Consider the following 19,660-nt stretch of genomic DNA (forward strand, 5'->3'; position numbering starts at 1 on the left):
TCGTTGTTTGCAATATGCATTTGTGCTGTTTTAATAATATTCTGTATCGTTATTTTAGATGTACTAATCACCATGATGAGGCTGTTTAATTAAATACTTTTTATTTAAAGTATCTTTTTCTTAGTACAGTTTGTCTGTGAGATATTGTAAAGACAGAAATGAGACTTCTCAAAATGCCACTGCATCCCTGAATCCCGGTTTAGGGACTGTTAGTAACCCAAAAGCCACTTTAACTATGTATTGGGTGGGGTTATGTGGGGTCACAATAACATGTAATTCACAATCTCTGACGCGTTGAACAAAGTTCACTCGTGTCACCCTTGGGTGACACGAGTGAACCCTGTAGAGCTGAGCCAGAGTCTTAGTTTATGCAACATATGTTCATTCAGTGTGAGGTCTACAAACCTAAAGGCCTAATGTCATGCTGTAATTTGCAAAATTATGTAAGAAAAAGAATGCTTTCCTACACATCCCTAGTTTGAATTGCTCAGGTTGTCACAGTACAGGTAGCAGGGCTGCAATCTCACATGTTATACAGCACAAACAGCAGTGTGAGCCGCTCTAACACGTCAGCGGCACATTCCTCACACATATAGCTGATGCAGCACAGGTAGCAGGAGTGCAAGCGTAGGGGATACACAGTACAAGCAGCAGTGCAAGCTTCCCCCACACATAGGTGGCAGCAGTACCAGATTGCCTGGCATATACAGAAAAGGTACAGCAAAGGCAGCAGCTGTACACCAGCCACAAAACATGCGTAGGACAGTTCGCTCCATCTCACTTGGTAGATTCCCAACCAATGGTTAGATGAAATCTGCCTTATAGGACTGCATTTACCGCAAAATAGTAGGAGTCCAAAGCAAGGTTACGGAATAAATTCCAATTTGAAGGGTAAGAAGGTGTCTAAGTTCGGAGTGTAAGGTTAGTGTACCTGCTTTGCCATCCCCAGATGTGAATTCATTTTCAAAATGCTCCTGCAGAAAAACAAACGAGAAAACTGTCAAAGTTAGTTGTAGCTGGTATGATGAGCACTGTCCCTGCATTCTAGACCCCTGCCCGGCTGGAAATAGATGAAAGTGTGCAATGACCAAGCTAAACAAGCATTGGAAATGCAATAGGGCTCGCATTAGGAAAGTTTGAGCTATTGGTCTTATAAATGACATTTTTTTATTTATGTGTTATTTTTTAAAATAGCTAAATTAATAGCTTTGTCATTTACAATGCCAATAGTTATAACTTTCGCAAATGTGACACCTATAGCATTTGTAATGCAACATGTTTTGTATTTACGTGACTTAGATGTATTGATATTACAAATAACTATGGCTTTTAATTTTTTTAAATAATTAATACTTAAATCATTTATTTAATTTGTAATGGCAATAGCTTAAACTTTTGTAAATAACTTTTGTGAAGATTATGTTCAGTGTTTTTTATTGTGAAGAAAATCCAAGAACAGAAGTGAAATATTAACATCTTTTTGTGATTTGTAATAAAGCGTGAAAACTTGAAACAGCTTGAAACATTGAAAGAACATATTTGAACCAGTGATGCTGTGGTTGCGCTGAGTGATGCTGTGGTTGCACTGAGTGATGCTGTGGTGTTGCTAGGTGGTGCTGTGGTGGTGCTGCTGAGTGATGCTGTGGTGATGCTGTGGTGGTGCTGAGTGATGCTGTGGTGATGCTGTGGTGGCGCTGAGTGATGCTGTGGTGGCGCTGAGTGATGCTGTGGTGGCGCTGAGTGATGCTGTGGTGGCGCTGAGTGATGCTGTGGTGGCGCTGAGTGATGCTGTGGTTGCGCTGAGTGATGCTGTGGTTGCGCTGAGTGATGCTGTGGTTGCGCTGAGTGATGCTGTGGTTGCGCTGAGTGATGCTGTGGTTGCGCTGAGTGATGCTGTGGTTGCGCTGAGTGATGCTGTGGTTGCGCTGAGTGATGCTGTGGTGGTGCTGAGTGGTGCTGTAGTGGTGCTGTGGTGGTGCTGAGTGCTACTAGGGTGGTGCTGAGTGATACTGGGGTGGTGCTGAGTGATACTGGGGTGGTGCGGAGTGGTGCTGTGGTGGAGAGGTGGAAGAGAGCAGCATAACAGCACATCAGAACAGAACAGGGAGTTAAAGAAGGAGGCGGGTGGAAGAGAGCAGCAGATCAGCACAGGAGAAGAGAACAGGGAGTTATAGAAAGAGGAGGTGGAAGAGAACAGCAGATTTGCACAGGAGAAGAAAACTGAGTTAAAGAAGGAGGCGGGGTGGAAGAGCAGCAGATCAGCACAGGAGAAGAGAAGATAACGGAGTTAGAGAAGGAGGCAGGGTGGAGGAGAGCAGCAGCTCAGCACGGGAGAAGAGAAGAGAACAGGGAGTTAGAGAATGAGGTGGGTGGAATAGAGGGAGGGCGATAGATAGAGGGAGGGAGGGTGATAGAGGGACGGAGGGCATTAGATAGAGGGAGGGCGATAGAGTGAGTGAGGGCGATAGAGTGAGTGAGGGCGATAGAGTGAGTGAGGGCGATAGAGTGAGTGAGGGCGATAGAGTGAGTGAGGGCGGTAGAGTGAGTGAGGGCGGTAGAGTGAGTGAGGGCGGTAGAGTGAGTGAGGGCGGTAGAGTGAGTGAGGGCGGTAGAGTGAGTGAGGGCGGTAGAGTGAGTGAGGGCGGTAGAGTGGGTGAGGGCGGTAGAGTGGGTGAGGGCGGTAGAGTGAGGGCGGTAGAGTGAGGGCGGTAGAGTGAGGGCGGTAGAGTGAGGGCGGTAGAGTGAGGGCGGTAGAGTGAGGGCGGTAGAGTGAAGGCAGTAGAGTGAGGGCGTGTGGGTGGTAGAGTGAGGGCAGTAGAGGCGGTAGAGTGAGGGCGGTAGAGTGAGGGCGGTAGAGTGGTAGTGTGAGGGTGGTAGAGTGAGGGCGTGATGGCAGTAGAGTGGTATATTGAGGGTGGTAGAGTGAGGGTGTGAGGGCGGTAGAGTGAGGGCCTGAGGTCAGTAGAGTGGTATTTTGAGGGCGGTAGAGTGAGGGTGTGAGGGCGGTAGAGTGGTAGAGTGAGGACGGTAGAGTGAGGGCATGAGGGCGGGAGAGCGGTAGAGTGAGGGCGGTAGAGTGGTAGAGTGAGGGCGGTAGAGTGGTAGAGTGAGGGCGGTAGAGTGGTAGAGTGAGGGCGGTAGAGTGGTAGAGTGAGGGCGGTAGAGTGGTAGAGTGACGCAGGTAGAGTGGTAGAGTGACGCAGGTAGAGTGGTAGAGTGAGGGCGGTAGAGTGAGGGCGGTAGAGTGGTAGAGTGCGGGCGGTAGAGTGGTAGAGTGACGCAGGTAGAGTGGTAGAGTGAGGGCGGTAGAGTGAAAGCGTGAGGGCGGTAGAGTGGTAGAGTGAAGGTGGTAGAGTGAGGGCAGTAGAGTGAGGGCAGTAGAGTGATAGTGTGAGGGCGGTAGAGTGAGAGCAGTAGAGTGGTAGAGTGAGGGCGGTAGACTGAGGGTGGTAGAGTGGTAGTGTGAGGGCGGTAGAGTGAGGGCCTGAGGGCAGTAGAGTGGTATATTGAGGGTGGTAGAGTGAGGGTGTGAGGGCGGTAGAGTGAGGACGGTAGAGTGAGGGCATGAGGGCGGTAGAGTGGTAGAGTGAGGGCAGTAGAGTGGTAGAGTGAGGGCAGTAGAGTGGTAGAGTGAGGGCGGCAGAGTGGTAGAGTGAGGGCGGCAGAGTGGTAGAGTGAGGGCGGCAGAGTGAGGGCGGTAGAGTGAAGGCGGTAGAGTGGTAAAGTGAGGGCGGTAGGGTGAGGGCGGTAGAGTGGTAGGGTGAGGGCGGTAGAGCGGTAGAGTGAGGGCGGTAGAGTGGTAGAGTGAGGGTGGTAGAGTGAGGGCTGTAGAGTGAGGGTGGTAGAGTGGTAGTGTGAGGGCGGTAGAGTTAGGGCCTGAGGGCAGCAGAGGAGTATATTGAGGGTGGTAGAGTGAGGGTGTGAGGGCGGTAGAGTGGTAGGGTGAGGGCGGTAGAGCGGTAGAGTGAGGGCGGTAGAGTGGTAGAGTGAGGGTGGTAGAGTGAGGGCTGTAGAGTGAGGGTGGTAGAGTGGTAGTGTGAGGGCGGTAGAGTTAGGGCCTGAGGGCAGCAGAGGAGTATATTGAGGGTGGTAGAGTGAGGGTGTGAGGGCGGTAGAGTGGTAGAGTGAAGATGGTAGAGTGGTAGAGTGAGGGTGGTAGAGTGAGGGCATGAGGGTAGTAGAGTGAGGGCATTAGAGTGGTAGAATGAGGGCGGTAGAGTGAGGGTGGTAGTGTGTGGGCATGAGGGCAGTAGAGTGAGGGCAGTAGAGTGAGGGCGGTAGAGTGAGGGCGGTAGAGTGGTAGTGTGAGGGCGGTAGAGTGAGGGCCTGAGGGCAGTAGAGTGGTATATTGAGGGCGGTAGAGTTAGGGTGTGAGGGCGGTAGAGTGAGGACGGTAGAGTGAGGGCATGAGGGCAGTAGAGTGGTAGAGTGAGGGCGGTAGAGTGATGGAAGTTATACAGCACTGAAAAATAACATGCACTATATATAGATATTATACATAAACATACATATATATATTTATTTACAAATACAATCATTTATATTCATAACTGAATCTAGCTCATCTTATGTACAGTATAATGTTAATATTGTACAGCATTTCTTCTCTAAATGTCTTATTTTCTCAAATAACCAGCTGGCTGTGTGTCACCCTATAATCATGCTATAAAGGAAGTGGCAAACTAAAGTCAGTCTGAAGTGTAGTCCAAACAAACCTTAGCAAAGTCAGAAGGTGTGACAGGCTTTTGGCTCTTCCAGTGTATGTTTTTATGGTTTTTGCAAAACTTTACTGCTGGGTAAGCTTCCTGTCCGTCATGAATCTAAAACATTAAACAATGGTCAAAAGCAAAGTATTTTTGGAGCTTGGCACACAAGGGAGCTACTTTCTATGCAGATGTGCTGATTACGAAAAACTGAAATGAAGTTTTTCACAATGAAGTTAGCCAGTAACATAAGTGGGCAGACCGAAGCCCCATGCTTTATACAGTATAATGTACAGGGTAGGAGGTATGAGACAATAACGAACCAATTGAAGAGTGCATGCTGAAATGCGTATAAGTAGGCACATTAAAATATCAGTGCAATCAAAAGATTTTGACTTACGCCAGACCTAAAAACTACTCATCACACGCTGCCATTCCACTGCATTGCACAATTCCTGTACTCACAGTTTGTATTAACACAGATCACCTTTGGCCTTCTTCTGACATTTACGCCAGCTTATGCATTTCTGCTATGACGTCACCCTCACTTGCATGTATTGCATGATGTTCCTACACAAACAGCACCAGCAATAGAGCCCGTGAACTCTCACCTTGACATCGAGGAAAACAACTGATCTTTCCCTGCAAAATTGTCCTGGTTTATCGATCAGTCACCTAATAAAACAACAGCAGCTCTCATCCAGCAAATGAGCAAGTCTCCCACCCATAAAGATCTCCAGTCCTGTCATTAAAAGTCACTCCCGCATTGAGCCTGGCAGTGTTCGGTGCAAATAGTCTCCCAGTGGACCCTGCACTTCTCCTCTCCCCATTATGGACCAGCTCAGTATTAATCTTGATGACTCCCGAAGCGCGTCAACACGACAAAAAGAGGGGTCAAGGGACACTTGGGATGTTTTGCTACACTCGTTCCAAGCAGAAGACAATGCACAAACATACCGGTGTAACAAACTTGATCCACGAGTGGACCTTGTTAACATCATAGCAATCTATGTCACGGCTCAAAATCAGCTCCAAACGAGGTGCCCTAAACTTGATCACAATCTGAAACAGTCCAACTCGCCTCCGTTTGCACATGTGGCCCGGTGATAGACAAACTTGTGTGCCTCCCTGCCAACTTAGCATCAGTGCTGACAGAAATAAAGCTCCAATTAAATCAATACTTTCAGCAACACATGAATCAATTGCTCAAAACGCTATGGACAGAGCTTCTAAGTCTAACAGAAGCAACAAACCGATGCATCAAATAACGCTTGCCACCAGAGCAACGCACGTGTTCAGTCTCCTCTCAGGATGGGCACACATAGCGCTGGGCCAGTTACCTCTCATCTCACTGGAAAAATGCTACCATAAAGAAACAGCGCAAAAGGCTCTGAAAAGCTCAGAATCAACAGCTCATTGAATGAGTTTCAACTACACAGCATGAGCAAATATTCTAAATATACCAGCCACTAAGTTTACAGTCAACAAACCGTAAGAGGAGGGAGCCCCTTCTGGCATTGAAAGAACCCCATCTAGTGGAAAAAAACGTTAATGCAGATACCGGCAACATGGAGACCCCTAAAACACCTCTGGCACTTACAAAATCATCCACTATACAAAATACTCAACTAGCAAAGTAGGCATCTCGATCAACCCTGCTAGATTTAAAACCCGGCTACAGGCAAGGGATCACGCCCCTTGGCACATGTAGATAAACATCTAGGCATCCAATCTGCACAAGTAGCCCTACGGTTTTCCCAAATCGAAGACATTTGTGCCAAATAAACAAAAGCGAATGTCAGCAGACCAATTTGTTGCCATTGAACATCCCCTCTGCTCCAAAGGGGTCGATAGAGCTGATCAACACCACACGAACTGATCCTTCGATGACTGTAATTATTACAAGGGAGGAAGGGTGAAGAGACGGGGAGCAGCAGGCCGTGTAGTGAATAATATGGGGAGGGGAAATGCCGGCCTGAGGCAGAGCACACGCTGATAAGCTTGTGGGAGGGGGGCCGGGCTGCCTTTGATGTGGTAATGCGAGGCAGGCAGGCAGGCGGCTGGTGGCATTGTGCACGCGCTTTTTAGGGCTTGCGCTTGCGCAATGACCTAAAAAGCACATGCACTCAAAGGAATCGCCAGTAGTTAAATTCTCGATAAGCCATAATAGAGCTTCGCCAGCTGTGCACATGCGCACAGCAGGCGAGCCCTAAAAACAGGCCATTGAACCTTTCAGAAAGACCTGCATTTAGCATTCTGGGATTTGTCGGTTCGACTTACGAAATGCAAACCTGGGCCTGCAAGTCAAGATTTACCCTGGTTACACAAGAACCCAACCGCTCCCTAATGTTTATGTCCGCGTCCATCCTGTACACCCCTACTGCCAGCAGGGTCAAACTTGAGGTAATATACTATGCGTAGGCAAGTAACTTGACGATACACATTATAAGCCTCCCACTCGGCCTTCGGCTGATTACATCAGAATCACTGTTTCGAAGCAAATTGAAAACCTGGCTGTTTTCCAACCTCTAGCCGCGCCTGACCTCTCCTGTTGCTCTTCGTCCGTATTGCCGGGACACTCCATTTGAGGGTAGCCGTGCACTTTACAAGCTTCAAAATAATAATAATAATAATCAAGAATGGCTCATGCCATGGCTGCCAATGTGCAATGGTAACATTATTGCCAGCACAAGAGAAGAGGTCGAAATAAGACTGCAAGCTTAATGCGGCCACTCAGCTGATCATGGACCAGGTGAAGCAGTGTAATAGATGACCTAAATGTTTAACAATCCCACTCTGTTGATGATGGCCCAGGAGAGTCAGTGTAATAGTGGGCCTGCAAACTTACCAAACCCACTTCGTTGATGAATACCCTGGTGCGGCAGTGAAATAGTAGACCTGCAAGCTTACCCTTCGCACTATGTTGATTATGGCCCAGGTGAGGCAGTATAATAATACAATAGCAAGCTTACCGTACCCACTTCGTTGATGATGACCCAGGAGAGGTAGTGTAATAGGAGACATGCAACTTACCGTTCCCACTCTGTTGATGGCACAAGTGAAGCAGTGGTTCGCAATGGCAGCATTTCTTGCTTCAATTGGCCAAAGTGATTCACTGTAAGACATTTCAGCATGTGTAACCAGCTTGTTTTGTATTACGTTATGCATCGATTATCGAGTATATCTAAAAAATGTCCGGCCACACTGTGAGAGCACTGACCTCAGCTCCCCAATGGTTGCGGATGGATTGAAGATGATCTCAGCTCCATTGGCGGAGTACATGAACCAGTTGAGAGGGTGATGCCTTCCGTAGCAGATGTTCACAGCAATCTTTCCAAATGCCGTCTGGAATACTCTGTGCCCAGTATTTCCTTCCATGTAATAGGTAGACTAAAAATAAAATTGATACGTTCACTTTCCCCAAAGTGTTGCAGGTGCTTCACAGGAGAAAACACCCAAATAGCTGCACACAAAATGGTCACCCTGTGCTCCCCACACTGACTAAGGTTTAAAATGGAAAGGTTTTGTTTAGCATTGTGAAAAACCCCTAACCTGTACCCTCAAAATAACAAGATCATTAAACCAAGTAGTGCCCAAAGAGCTCATTGCAAATATTGTCCAACTAACAGACTCTGCTAACTGGCCAGTACCTTCTAATCAAGCAGTTTTCAAAGTTACCTAGGAGTGGCTGCTCCGCTAAGGGGGAGGAGCATCGCCCCACTGCACTATGAGCAGGTAAATGTAAATGTAAATGTATTTGAGCTTATATAGAGCACAGCTACCCGCAGTGGGTTTCCCGGCGCTTGCTTAGGGAACCCGTCCTGGTATTCCCCTGTGAGATATCCCGGCAGGGTATCCACAAGGTGAAAGCCAGGCATCCTGCCGCGAGGGGCCGTTGAAAAAGGAAACATAAAAAGGAAACATAAAATGATAATAATGCTTTGTTATTATTTTAATTTTTGTGCCCTTGTTCAACTGATATGGGGCGGGCGGGCTGGCCTGTGTCAGAGGAACAAGGGGGAGGAGTGGTGGCACTCTCCTAAGTGCATGTTAATGTTTGGCTGGCCGTCTCGGACCGGTAAAACAGTCATGTGCACTTTGCATGTTCTCCACTCTGGCTGTATTAAAGCCGGGCTGGAGAACATGCAGTGGTGTAGCAAACAATTTGGTCGCCCGTGGCTGTACCAGTGTTTGCCGCTCGCTGCGGTCGAAACAAAGAGCATGGGGATGGATGGGAGGGGAGTACTGGCAAGTTTTTTTCGATTTGCTGACCATTGGCAGGCAATTGAAGAGCAGGGGTCGAGAACGGCAGGTACGAGCAGGGGGAGGCTGCCACCCCAAAAAAACGACACCACTGAGAACATGCCCAGGCTCCCACTCGCTCTCGGAGTGCCGACAAATCATGACGTTTCTATCAGCAGCGTTGTGTTTGGCTGAGGGAGTCTGGAAGCCTGGGTGTTTCCTGTTCCTGCCTCCTGCCCTGGAGTCCTGGAAGTGGGCGAAGAGGACCGAGAGGCGGTGGCACACAGTTAAGTGTTTTTCTTTCTATTCCGTCCCCTGGCCCCCTAGTTATAATCATTTTCTTATTTATTTTTCACCTGCTCACAGAGCAGTGGGGCAAGGCTCCTCCGCCTTAACTGGGGAGCTGCCCTTGGGTAACTTTGAAAAGTGCTTGATTAAAAGGTATTGGCTATTTAGAAGAGTCTGTTAACTAGTATTCACTACTGAATTTACCACCACCAACTCAGCACATTCCTTCGAAAAAGGAACAGCTAATAAACTCTTTACACTATCAAAATATCCCCAATGGCTTTCAATCAAGCAACATCTAAAATCCTTCCAATGAGCTTATCTGTAAGCAACATGTACTTAATGCCCGCAAATTAGGTAGGGATGGCGGTGCGGAGAAGTACTAAATACATAAGCATCTTACAATCAGCCAATGAACCGCTGGTAGCCTCAATAATGTTAAACTCTTTCGCAATGCCTTGCTCCCAATGAGTACAAGAAAAATAGCATGGGTTTCTTTACATTGGATTTTCTGATCAGACACTGTTCAAGTAAACGCTTTTACTCTAAAGCGCCAAGACACTTTCAAAACATTAATTACTTCTAAAAAAAACTATTTATCTCAAATACCACTTCCAATTAACACTTCCTCTTCTACAAATACAAAATATTTCAAATAACCAGGATACCTTTCAACACCTCCCAGCATATCAAAACCAACCATCACAACTTTCACCCACTTCAAACCAATTCTTTAAACCCCTTGCAACTAACTAATTCCAATCCTTTCCAATTTAAGATCATTTATTAGACAACCAACCCCTTTAAAACAAGTTTAACCTTCCAAGTAACCGATACACCTTCGTATACCTCCACATGCCAACCAACTACCACCTGCCAATCAACAAATCAGTTCCGACCAACCAGGCACTTCCAATCAACCGCACATACTCAACATACCCTTGAAGAAAACAAATACTCTTAGAATGAGCAATAACTCCTACATCCAACAGCTCACAAACCCTTCCAATCTGCATCCTATGTTAGCACCACTTCCTTTCTCTCTAATGTTGGTGCCCTTTCAACCCTTCGGTGAACACGCACCAAGCAATTAACACATTAAATCCCACACCAGCAGCCAGCCTTACCTCACTCTTACCTCATTGAAGTCTCCCACCCGAGGTATGTGGTTCTTCCTGGTCTTTCCGAGGATGGCACCAGAGTTAGAGATGACCACGGCTGTGTTCCAAAGAGTGTCCCCATGTGCCTCGTCCCTCTCCAGGATGGGGGACACCACCACCATATTGTACTGCCTTGCCAACTGGGGAGACAAAGTCCCTCATTAACAGCTGCTCATTAACATCGACCATTATTCTAGATGATAAACATTTTGCAAGATCTCTAGCATTAAGGACAGTTTTAGTGATGTAGGCAGGGGGTGGTGGACAGGTACTGGTATCCTGGAGTAAGTGAGGATTCTCCGTCAAGCCTTGGGTTGTGCTTTTTACCGCAGTTGGTGTCATGAAATCTTCCACAAGGGAATCCAATTTGACCAGTATGAGGTTCTTACAACCACACAAACCAAATTAATGAACAAGCAAAATAGGAATATTTTACTTTATTCCCAAATTCAACTAAGGGTGTGTGTTGTTGGGTAAGTTGAATTTGATGAAATTCAGGAGTTATTTTTCCAACTTCAGAAATCTCACAATACCGGTGGAATCTCTAAGGAAGCAAGTAACTAAAATTCCCAGAAGCAGGAGGAAACAAGATGTTTTGGTATAAAAATATGTCAAGCAAAATCATTTTGCTGGCTGGTAAAATTGTGTTAAGTTAACAAATAAGGAACTTCTCACTTAGTCTAAAGTCTATTATCAGCCAGTAATTGACAGAATTACACAGTAATTAAACAATTAGATATTGTTTGCAGGCGGATTATTCATTGTACACATCACAAATGTCAACCCCTCAACATAAATGCAGAATTTCCCACAAATGTCACATGAAGCTAATGTTCTTGATTTTGCAGGAATGGAGAAAATCAGTTCACCCACACTTTGATATTGGAAAACAGCCTACAGGCACGTTATCTCTCTAGTTTTTTATACTGCTCAACTCAGAGCCTCTATTGCCACGATTACTTCTGTGAGTAAATACTTTTAGTAGAGGGAGGCCTATGACCATGTTAAGTGTTTAGGAACCACCTTGTAGTAGAGGGTCCTTAGTGTGCAATGCAAGTGTGTTCACTCACTCACTCTCCACTTACTGCTTTTTAATTAAAGTTAGATCAACCCTGAAATAATACAACTCCGTTACTCTGCTCCGTTTCTTAACCTCATCCAGTGGCGTACAAGGTCAGGTGGTCCCCGGTGCGGAAAATTTCCGGTCACCCCCTCCTTCACAAAATGGCAAACATATGTGTTTAAAATACATTTTTTCCATTTTGTCACCCCCTCAGTGATGACACCCTGGGCGGCCCGTACCCACTGCACCCGCTTTTCTACGCCACTGACCTCATCACTGGAGCTTCCTTGCAGGACTTCTGCATCAGGTGAGTATTGTCCGCCGCTTCAAATGAAAGAGGCATCATCAATATGCATGATTGGTTTCTATCTTTTTTGCAGTTAAATGTACCTTCTGGTCAATAAGACTTCCGGTGCCAATGATCATTTCCATTAGAACCCATATAACTACCGAATGAGGCTGATGAAACAACTATACCAACACAGATCATTACTAAAACCACCCTGCTGCTGGAGGTACCCATTGAGAACCCTGTGCAAATGTAGCCTATGGAGTTCCTGTTCCACTGAATATGGCCCTCAGAATTCAGGGTCTAAAATAAATACTTGTTAGGACTCGCGTGCCCTGGAAGAGGGCCACCAACATGACTTTCACCATCAGTGCCACTGAATATGCCCACTTGTCCTGTTGAGTTATAGAAGCAGACCACCAGAAGCCCAGCGTAATTCTGTGCTCATCGGGCATCTGGTGCCAATACACATGCCCATAGGGATTCTTCTACCACTGAATATGCCCGCTTGGTTTCTGGGGCAGGTGAACGTACACATGAAGATTTGTACATCAAAGAATACACCCATGGAATGCATGTGCCGCAAAACTGTCACCTCGGAATTCCTATGCCAAGGAGGACCCTCTAAAGCCCCTGTGCAAACAAATGCCTCACTAATTTTACTAAGTAAAACTACAACATGGAGGAATATTCCTATCAGAATTCTATTGTGACAGACTTGTCCCATCAGAAACCCTGTGCCATACAAAGTACAGTTCGAGCATTCTGCGCGACCAAACATGTCCATCAGAACTACACTGGAAAGATGGGCTGGCGTCCGCCTCATCCCACCACAAGCGCCTAGCTGGATACCGTACCTTCTGGCAGAAGGCCGTCGTAGGACCTTGCTCGGCTGACTCAGCGAATTCCGTCCAGGGGAGTTTTTCTCTTGTACAGAAGGCAAAGGGCATAGCTGAAAAAATAAAATAAACACAAGAAATCACTAACCAGTTAACCAATGTATAAAAGAACCAACACTGATCTTGACGTTTACATACAAATGGCGAAATCGGAGTTCAGCTTCATCTATGGTCAACACTGAATGGAGCAATGGAAGGGAGAATGTGATGGAGGGTCAGCTGCCAGCTGTTCACCAGCGTGTAACCGAGGCAGATGAGTGCACGTGCACTGCAGGAACTGGCACTTCCAGGGTCATTTTACTAAGAGGCGTGTGCATTATTTACCAAATTGAAGGCCGCATCCAATCACAAGACTGTCCATGGACTTGTGTAGCGCTTACACTTTGTAACATTTCTGTATTATGTACTTGATTAATGGACTGTTGGGCTCAAACGGAAATGAAATTGTGTAATTACCCTTTTAAACTGGGTTTTAACTATTGCCATGTTTAATACTGTATTAATTGATTTTTTAAAAATGTTTTAACAGTTTTATAAATGTCTAGAATACTTTTATGATTTTAACTAATCGAATAAAGTGGTTTTGACTTGACTTGACTTGTGAACTTAGGTTGTGCTGAGAACTGTGTCCACTGGCAAAGGGGTAGACTTTAAGGTCATGAGTGGCGCGTGTTTACGCAATCCACAGTATTTCTGTTATGTGGCATGCGTACTACAACTATGTGAAGCAGCGCCTGGAAATGATAGGTTGGTTATACGAGTGCTAAAGTGACTGCTATAAGAGCACAGAGTGTAAAATGACAGAGCGAGGTGCTACAAAAACGGTCTTTCAAATATGGTTTCTACAAAGGGTACTATGAATGCGGTCACCCGTCTGGATCCTGTCCTACAGAGATGAACGTCCTGTACAGTACTGTCACACGTGAAATGATGCTCCTTGGAATACTGTGCCTGAAGATATAATGTTCCTCACTTTATCCTTCGAAGAAACAAAATACATAAAAGAAACGAAACCCATCAGAATAACATGCTAAGAGAAATAATGCCAGTCAGAGGGGGGCATCCTTCACCCCGCAGGCAGAACCACGACCGGCCTTTACCAAGCAGTTACCGCCATGACGGATACGTTACTGCGCGTTCCTTTACAACGCAAGTCGCTTTACGACTTGCATTAGGGGGCGCATTGTTGGATAGGTGCTGGATTTTAAATCCAACACCTTCCCTACTGATACACAGACTAGAGTTGGAATAGTAATTTGTACTATTTCAAAGTCCAGCGCCCCCCTAAAATAAGTCCTTGAACGCCCCCTGGTAACGTCACAGTTAGGGTACTGACTGCACTGTGAAGGCATGCCTGGTTCCATCATACATCCCCATCAGAGTACTGATCCAGGCGACATACTACTCAACACGACAGAGGGACAACGGAAATCAAAAGTTGTGAACACATTCAGCGTAGAGAATTAATTCCCCTTAGTGTGGATGGCTTTGAACAGTAATGCACATCAAAATTGTGTACAATGATTACATTTCCAATAAAAAAATTAGTTATGGAAATAGTGTACTAGAAACATATCAGCATTATTGCACCCCATAATATGGCCATTGTAGTGCCCAGTAATAAGGACATTATTGCACCAAAGAAAAAAAACAAGACAGATTATGTGAACAGTGATTCAGTCTTGTGTAGATATAATGTAGGGTATTATGAGTGTTAACAAAGGTTGTGTTTCCATTCTACGTGAATTTACAGTTGACGTCTTCTGGTGCTGCTCAGAAGGCCAGGGCTCAGCCCGGAAGAAGGCTGGGAATCTAAAAAAAACACACTGGTTTTGAAGCATGTCCACATTTACTGTGTGCTGTCAAATGCGCTGAAATTACACTCAATATGTAGGAGGAAATATGTTCCAATCATGTTTGATGTGCACCATGGAAGATTATCAAGCATTTCCATCTTGATCTCTCTGACATACATTTGTTTATGTGGTGTTTGCAAAATATAATTAAAGATGCTGTTTGATGATGGAACGACTTGGGTAAAAATAAACACACCTGCCTATAATTATGCGATTCTATGTAACAACATAAATGTACATGTAAATGTGGGTGTAGTTGTAAAGCGCACTGCGACTCCATGGAGTATCCTGGCGCTGAAGACCGCTGGGGAACCCGTCCTGGTTTTCCCTGTGAGATGGTCCCTTTCTGGGTATCTCCAGGGTGAAACCAAGCATCTCCGGCGTCTGTGGGGGGCCGTTGTAGAGATGAGGCAAGCTTAATGCCCAGAGGTGCCGAGTGTTCCCTGGTTAGAGTAGGCACCGAGGCGAGAATTATCGAGTCCGTTTTGACCCTGGTCCACGACCCTGCCGCGTCGGGAATTGAACCCTGGTCCCGGGCCAGACCGCAGAGTCTGCCGCTCTAATAGGTGAGCCACACTTCTCCACGTGATGCATTCACCCGAACTGTGTGCTTTTCTCTATATTGCGATAGATAAGTCAGCCGGTATCCATTTAGGATGAACGTTTAGCACATTTAGCATAAGGGGCCCCAGTGACAAAGTAACCATTTATGAGGGCCCAGTTACTGGTATGGCTCCAGTGCATGGGTCATGGGTTCAGCACCGTGCTTGTGGGGCTGGGGTTAGAGGGGACAGACCTGTGCATCCTCCATGGTTACTGACACCTTCTCACCAGGGCAGGATTTTCAGAACTGTGCAAGGGCCATGGGTACTGCACCCAATTCAGTACAGCAGTGTCACCGTCATCTGGTCATTTCTTACCTCTTATAGGGCTCTTGAACACTTAGATGCCTATCTTAGAAGAGAAAAGGTTCCAAGAGTTTCTTAAATGGTACCAGCTGCTCTTCAGGTCCAAGTTGTCCAGGCACCCCAGTCTGTGGTGCTTGCGTAGGCGACCGAGGCACATCTGCAGCTGTGCTGCCAACTGTATCGCCCAAGTTCTTACTGCAGTTTTTAAAAAATATATTTAGGCAATGGTTGCAAAAAGAACTCCGTTGTTCGTATTGATAACAGATATGGGACACACAATTTTCATAGTGTGAGGACAAGCTCTTTTGGAGGAATAAAGTAAACCCTAAAACACAATTATGAAAGTGGCAAAAAAAAATCAGGGGTCATAGCCAAAAAATGCCTCCTGTATGAAGAGGAGGTTTCAGCCCAGGAGTATTATTCGGGGGGCTATCATCAGGAAGGAAGAGGAAATTTATGCATGTGAGGAGGGTTCAGAATACAATAAATAATTGGGAAAATGGCTTAGAATATGGAGGGGTGATTTAAGAGCACTGTTTTCTAAAGTAGGAATAAATTACAGACTTACATGGCCGGTAAGGCCAATCCAGCTGAGAAAAATCAATTGGCTATTTCAAAGTTGTGGAGGCAACTTTCACACCTTTACCCCCCCCAACCAAACTAACCCACAGCTCCACCCCAACACACAACCTCCCACCCTGCCCGTGGCCGGGAGACCAAACAGAGCGGAGAAAGCCATGACCTGGGAAGAGGCGCTCGAAACGGCTGCCTCTTACACCAACATCCCTACCCGGCCCACGCTCGAAACGGCTGCCTCTTACACCAACCTCACCATCCGACCCACCCAGTCCTCTATTCAGGTAATTACCAGTCTTAGAAACGATAACCCCCCACGCAGACTCCCTAGACCCCCGATCTCCCTCATCACCATTCCCACCGAACCTACAAAAAAAGACCCCCCCGGGACCAACTGCCTGCTCATAAACTGCAGATCGGCCGCCAAACACTCTACAGAGCTAGCAGAGACCATCCTCAACCACAACACAGACATAGCATTCATCACGGAGACATGGCTCAATGATTCTTCACCACCTACCCTAGATATGCATGTCCCACCAGGCTACTTCATCATCAACAAAGATAGAAAGAACCATAAAAAAGGCGGAGGCGTGGCAATCATCCACAAGAACGACCTCTCGGTGGCTGAAACTAACGCTTTTGTCTACAACTCCTTTGAATGCCTGACAACTAACATCAAAACCAGCGACAACCATTTAACGCAATGCCACCTACTATATCATCCCCCAGGTAACAACGCCACATTCACGGAGCAACTTTCAAACCTAATCGCCAACTGTTCTCTCAAAGAGTCCAACACCCTCATTCTGGGGGATCTTAATCTACACTGGAACAATGAGAACAATGCCACTATTAAATCCCTAAACGATCTTCTGCACTCCAACAACCTCTCCCAACACTGCACAGAAGAGACCCACTACAAAGGGGCAATCCTAGACGCCATCATCGCCCGCCATGATGCAATCTCCATCGTTCACATCCTCCCGGTAGACTGGTCGGACCACCACCTAATCCTATTTCAACTTTCCCAAGGGATCCAGTCTTGTCCCCCCACCGAAACCCCCCCCCCACATGGTCCAGAAACCTATCACAAATGAACACCTCGGAACTAGAAGAAAGAATAGCCTCCGCCCTACCAATTTCCACAGAAGGACTATCAGCTACCGAACTCAATTCACATTACAACACGACCACGTCCAACATCCTAAACCAACTGGCACCCCTTAAACGAAAAAAACAAAGGAACATTCCATCAAGAACTTGGTTTAACAAGGACATCAACAAGGAGAGGAGGCTGCTCAGAGCCACAGAGCGACACTGGAGAAAGAACCCCTCCACCATCCATCGCAGGGAACTTAGGGAAGTTCGAAGAAGGTACAAAAACCATATCAACAGCGAAAAAACAAACTTCTTCTGCAATGCGCTGGACAAGGCCAAAAATAGACCCAGAGAACTCTTTGACATCATCAAAAAACAAACATCCAAGCCAACAATTGCCCTTGTACAGTCCTCCAAAACCCTATGTGACAACTTCGTCACCTTCTTCAACGATAAAATAGCCAGGATCGAACTATCACTAGACACCAGCCCTCCCTTGTCTACAAGCATCATTCCAACAACTACAGAAACCACCTCCACTGACCCCACCGCTAACACCTTGTCTTCCTTCGACCTTGTCCATGAAGCCGAGATCCTCAATCTAATCTCATCCTCCAAACCCTCCTCCCACAACCTCAATCCCATCCCCTCCCAAATGGCCAAAGACCTCAAACGCACTCTCGCGCCACTCTGGTGTGAAATCATCAACAGCTCCCTAAAGACTGGCACCATCCCAGACTGCCTCAAAGTCGGCCAGGTGACTCCCCTCCTGAAGAAACCAGGCTTAGACCCCAACGACCTCAACAACTTCAGACCAGTCTCAAGTCTGCCTTTTCTAGCCAAAATCCTAGAAAAATGTGTACTACGCCAACTCAACAACCAGCTTGATAACATCAACCTCCTTGACCATAATCAATCAGGCTTCAGAAAAGGATATAGTACTGAAACCGCAATCCTGAACATAGTAGACGACATAAGCAACTCCCTTGACGCGGACCAGTGCTGCCTACTCATTCTCCTCGACCTGTCAGCGGCATTCGACACGGGTGACCACAAGCTCCTCATCAAGTCCCTCAAGGAAAGAGTAGGTGCAAACGATGTGGTCCTGCAATGGTTTGACTCCTTCCTTCAGAACCGCTTCCAAAGAGTCAAAATAAAATCCTTCACATCCGACCCCCTCCCCGTCACCAGAGGGGTTCCCCAAGGATCCGTTCTCTCCCCGCAACTGTTCAACATATACATGGTACCCCTCACCATCATACTGAAGAAAGCAAACATCCCTTCCATCTTTATGCAGATGACACACAGATCTACATAGAAACCACCTCCTTCAACGACATTCTAAAGCTCAATAACACGCTCAAAGAAATCCAAGCCTAGCTTGGGAAAAACCATCTCAAACTCAATCAAGGAAAAACAGAACTCCTCCTCATCTCCAAAAAGGACGACAACCCCCAAATCACAGAATGGATGAAAGCTATTGACGCTCTCAGTGGGAATCTCACTCTGACTAACTCAGTAAAGTCTCTCGGAATCACCCTTGACCATAAACTTTCAATGACGAACCACATCAAGAACTCCGCAAAGAGCGCCTTCCTCAGTCTGAAACTCCTCAACAAAATCAAACCTCACATCCCGCAGAGGGATCTCCAAATAGCCACCCAATCTTTGGTGCTATCCAGACTGGACTATGGGATCGCAACCTTAGCAGGCACAGCCCTATCACACCTAGCGCCAATGAAAACAACCCTCAATGCAGCCGCCAGAATGGTCTCAGGGGCAAAGAAATTCGACCACATATCCCCAGCACTCAAAGACTTAAAATGGCTCCCAATGGAAATGCGCGCCAGCTTCAGAACGGCTTGTCTTACACACAAAGCCTTGCACACAGGGAAACCGGAATACCTAGCCTCCAAGCTCAGGAAAGCGGGCCAGTCCAGAAACCTCAGAAGCTCGAACACCCTACTACTCATCCCCATGAAAACCCGGAAACAAAAAACTGCAACGCGCTCGTTTGCCGGCAACTCCCCAAAAATCTGGAACTCCATCCCAGTTGACATCAGGACTACGGCTTCATTTCAAGATTTCAAGAGACGCCTCAAAATTCTCTACCTCAACCGTGCATTCCCGAACTCTACCTCAGCAGCTCACCCTGCAACTATGACTACCTCTAACCCACTACCTCAAACTCGCCCCTCAGGCGCCAACTAATAATGTTAATCCTTGAACTTGTATGAATCTCTCTTTCTTGATATACTGTTATGCACCCGTTCCCTCCAGCTCGATTGTAAAGCGCTCCGATACCCTCTGGTCTGACCAGCGCTATAGAAAACTCCAAATACATTAATTAATAAATAAATAAAATATCGAATTGTTTATTCAATACAAAATTAAGTGTGACCTACAAAAACGGTGGACAAAATAATATAAGAGGTGATTTACTCACAGTTAGAGAATACTAAGCATTGCTACAACAGTTGAGAGTTGTGTTGCAGGGGTCTCAAGCCTTGTAGCCGGGTGTGCCAGTAGTAAATCCTGGGGCACATAACAGGTGCTACAACTACAACGGGCAAGG

The 19,660-nt window shown here is 46.4% G+C and overlaps 1 protein-coding gene across 2 annotated transcripts in view; it reads right to left on the minus strand.

The window, feature by feature from the left end:
* UPB1 (beta-ureidopropionase 1) overlaps positions 1 to 19,660 on the minus strand; it is an 88,732-nt gene that overhangs the window by 19,802 nt on the left and 49,270 nt on the right. Inside the window, exons 4-9 of one of the 2 annotated variants that reach the window (XM_086942796.1) lie at positions 12,603 to 12,697; positions 10,372 to 10,533; positions 7,924 to 8,093; positions 7,737 to 7,818; positions 4,716 to 4,820; positions 932 to 974 (exon numbers count right to left, since the gene is read on the minus strand). In XM_086942796.1, the coding sequence (XP_086798922.1) occupies positions 932 to 974; positions 4,716 to 4,820; positions 7,737 to 7,818; positions 7,924 to 8,093; positions 10,372 to 10,533; positions 12,603 to 12,697 (657 nt within the window). The remainder of the gene's footprint in view (positions 1 to 931; positions 975 to 4,715; positions 4,821 to 7,736; positions 7,819 to 7,923; positions 8,094 to 10,371; positions 10,534 to 12,602; positions 12,698 to 19,660) is intronic. The other variant, XM_086942797.1, reaches the window with a different exon arrangement.

Source organism: Lissotriton vulgaris, chromosome 11 (assembly GCF_964263255.1).
Source record: "Lissotriton vulgaris chromosome 11, aLisVul1.2, whole genome shotgun sequence".
NCBI classification, from domain to species: domain Eukaryota; kingdom Metazoa; phylum Chordata; class Amphibia; order Caudata; family Salamandridae; genus Lissotriton; species Lissotriton vulgaris.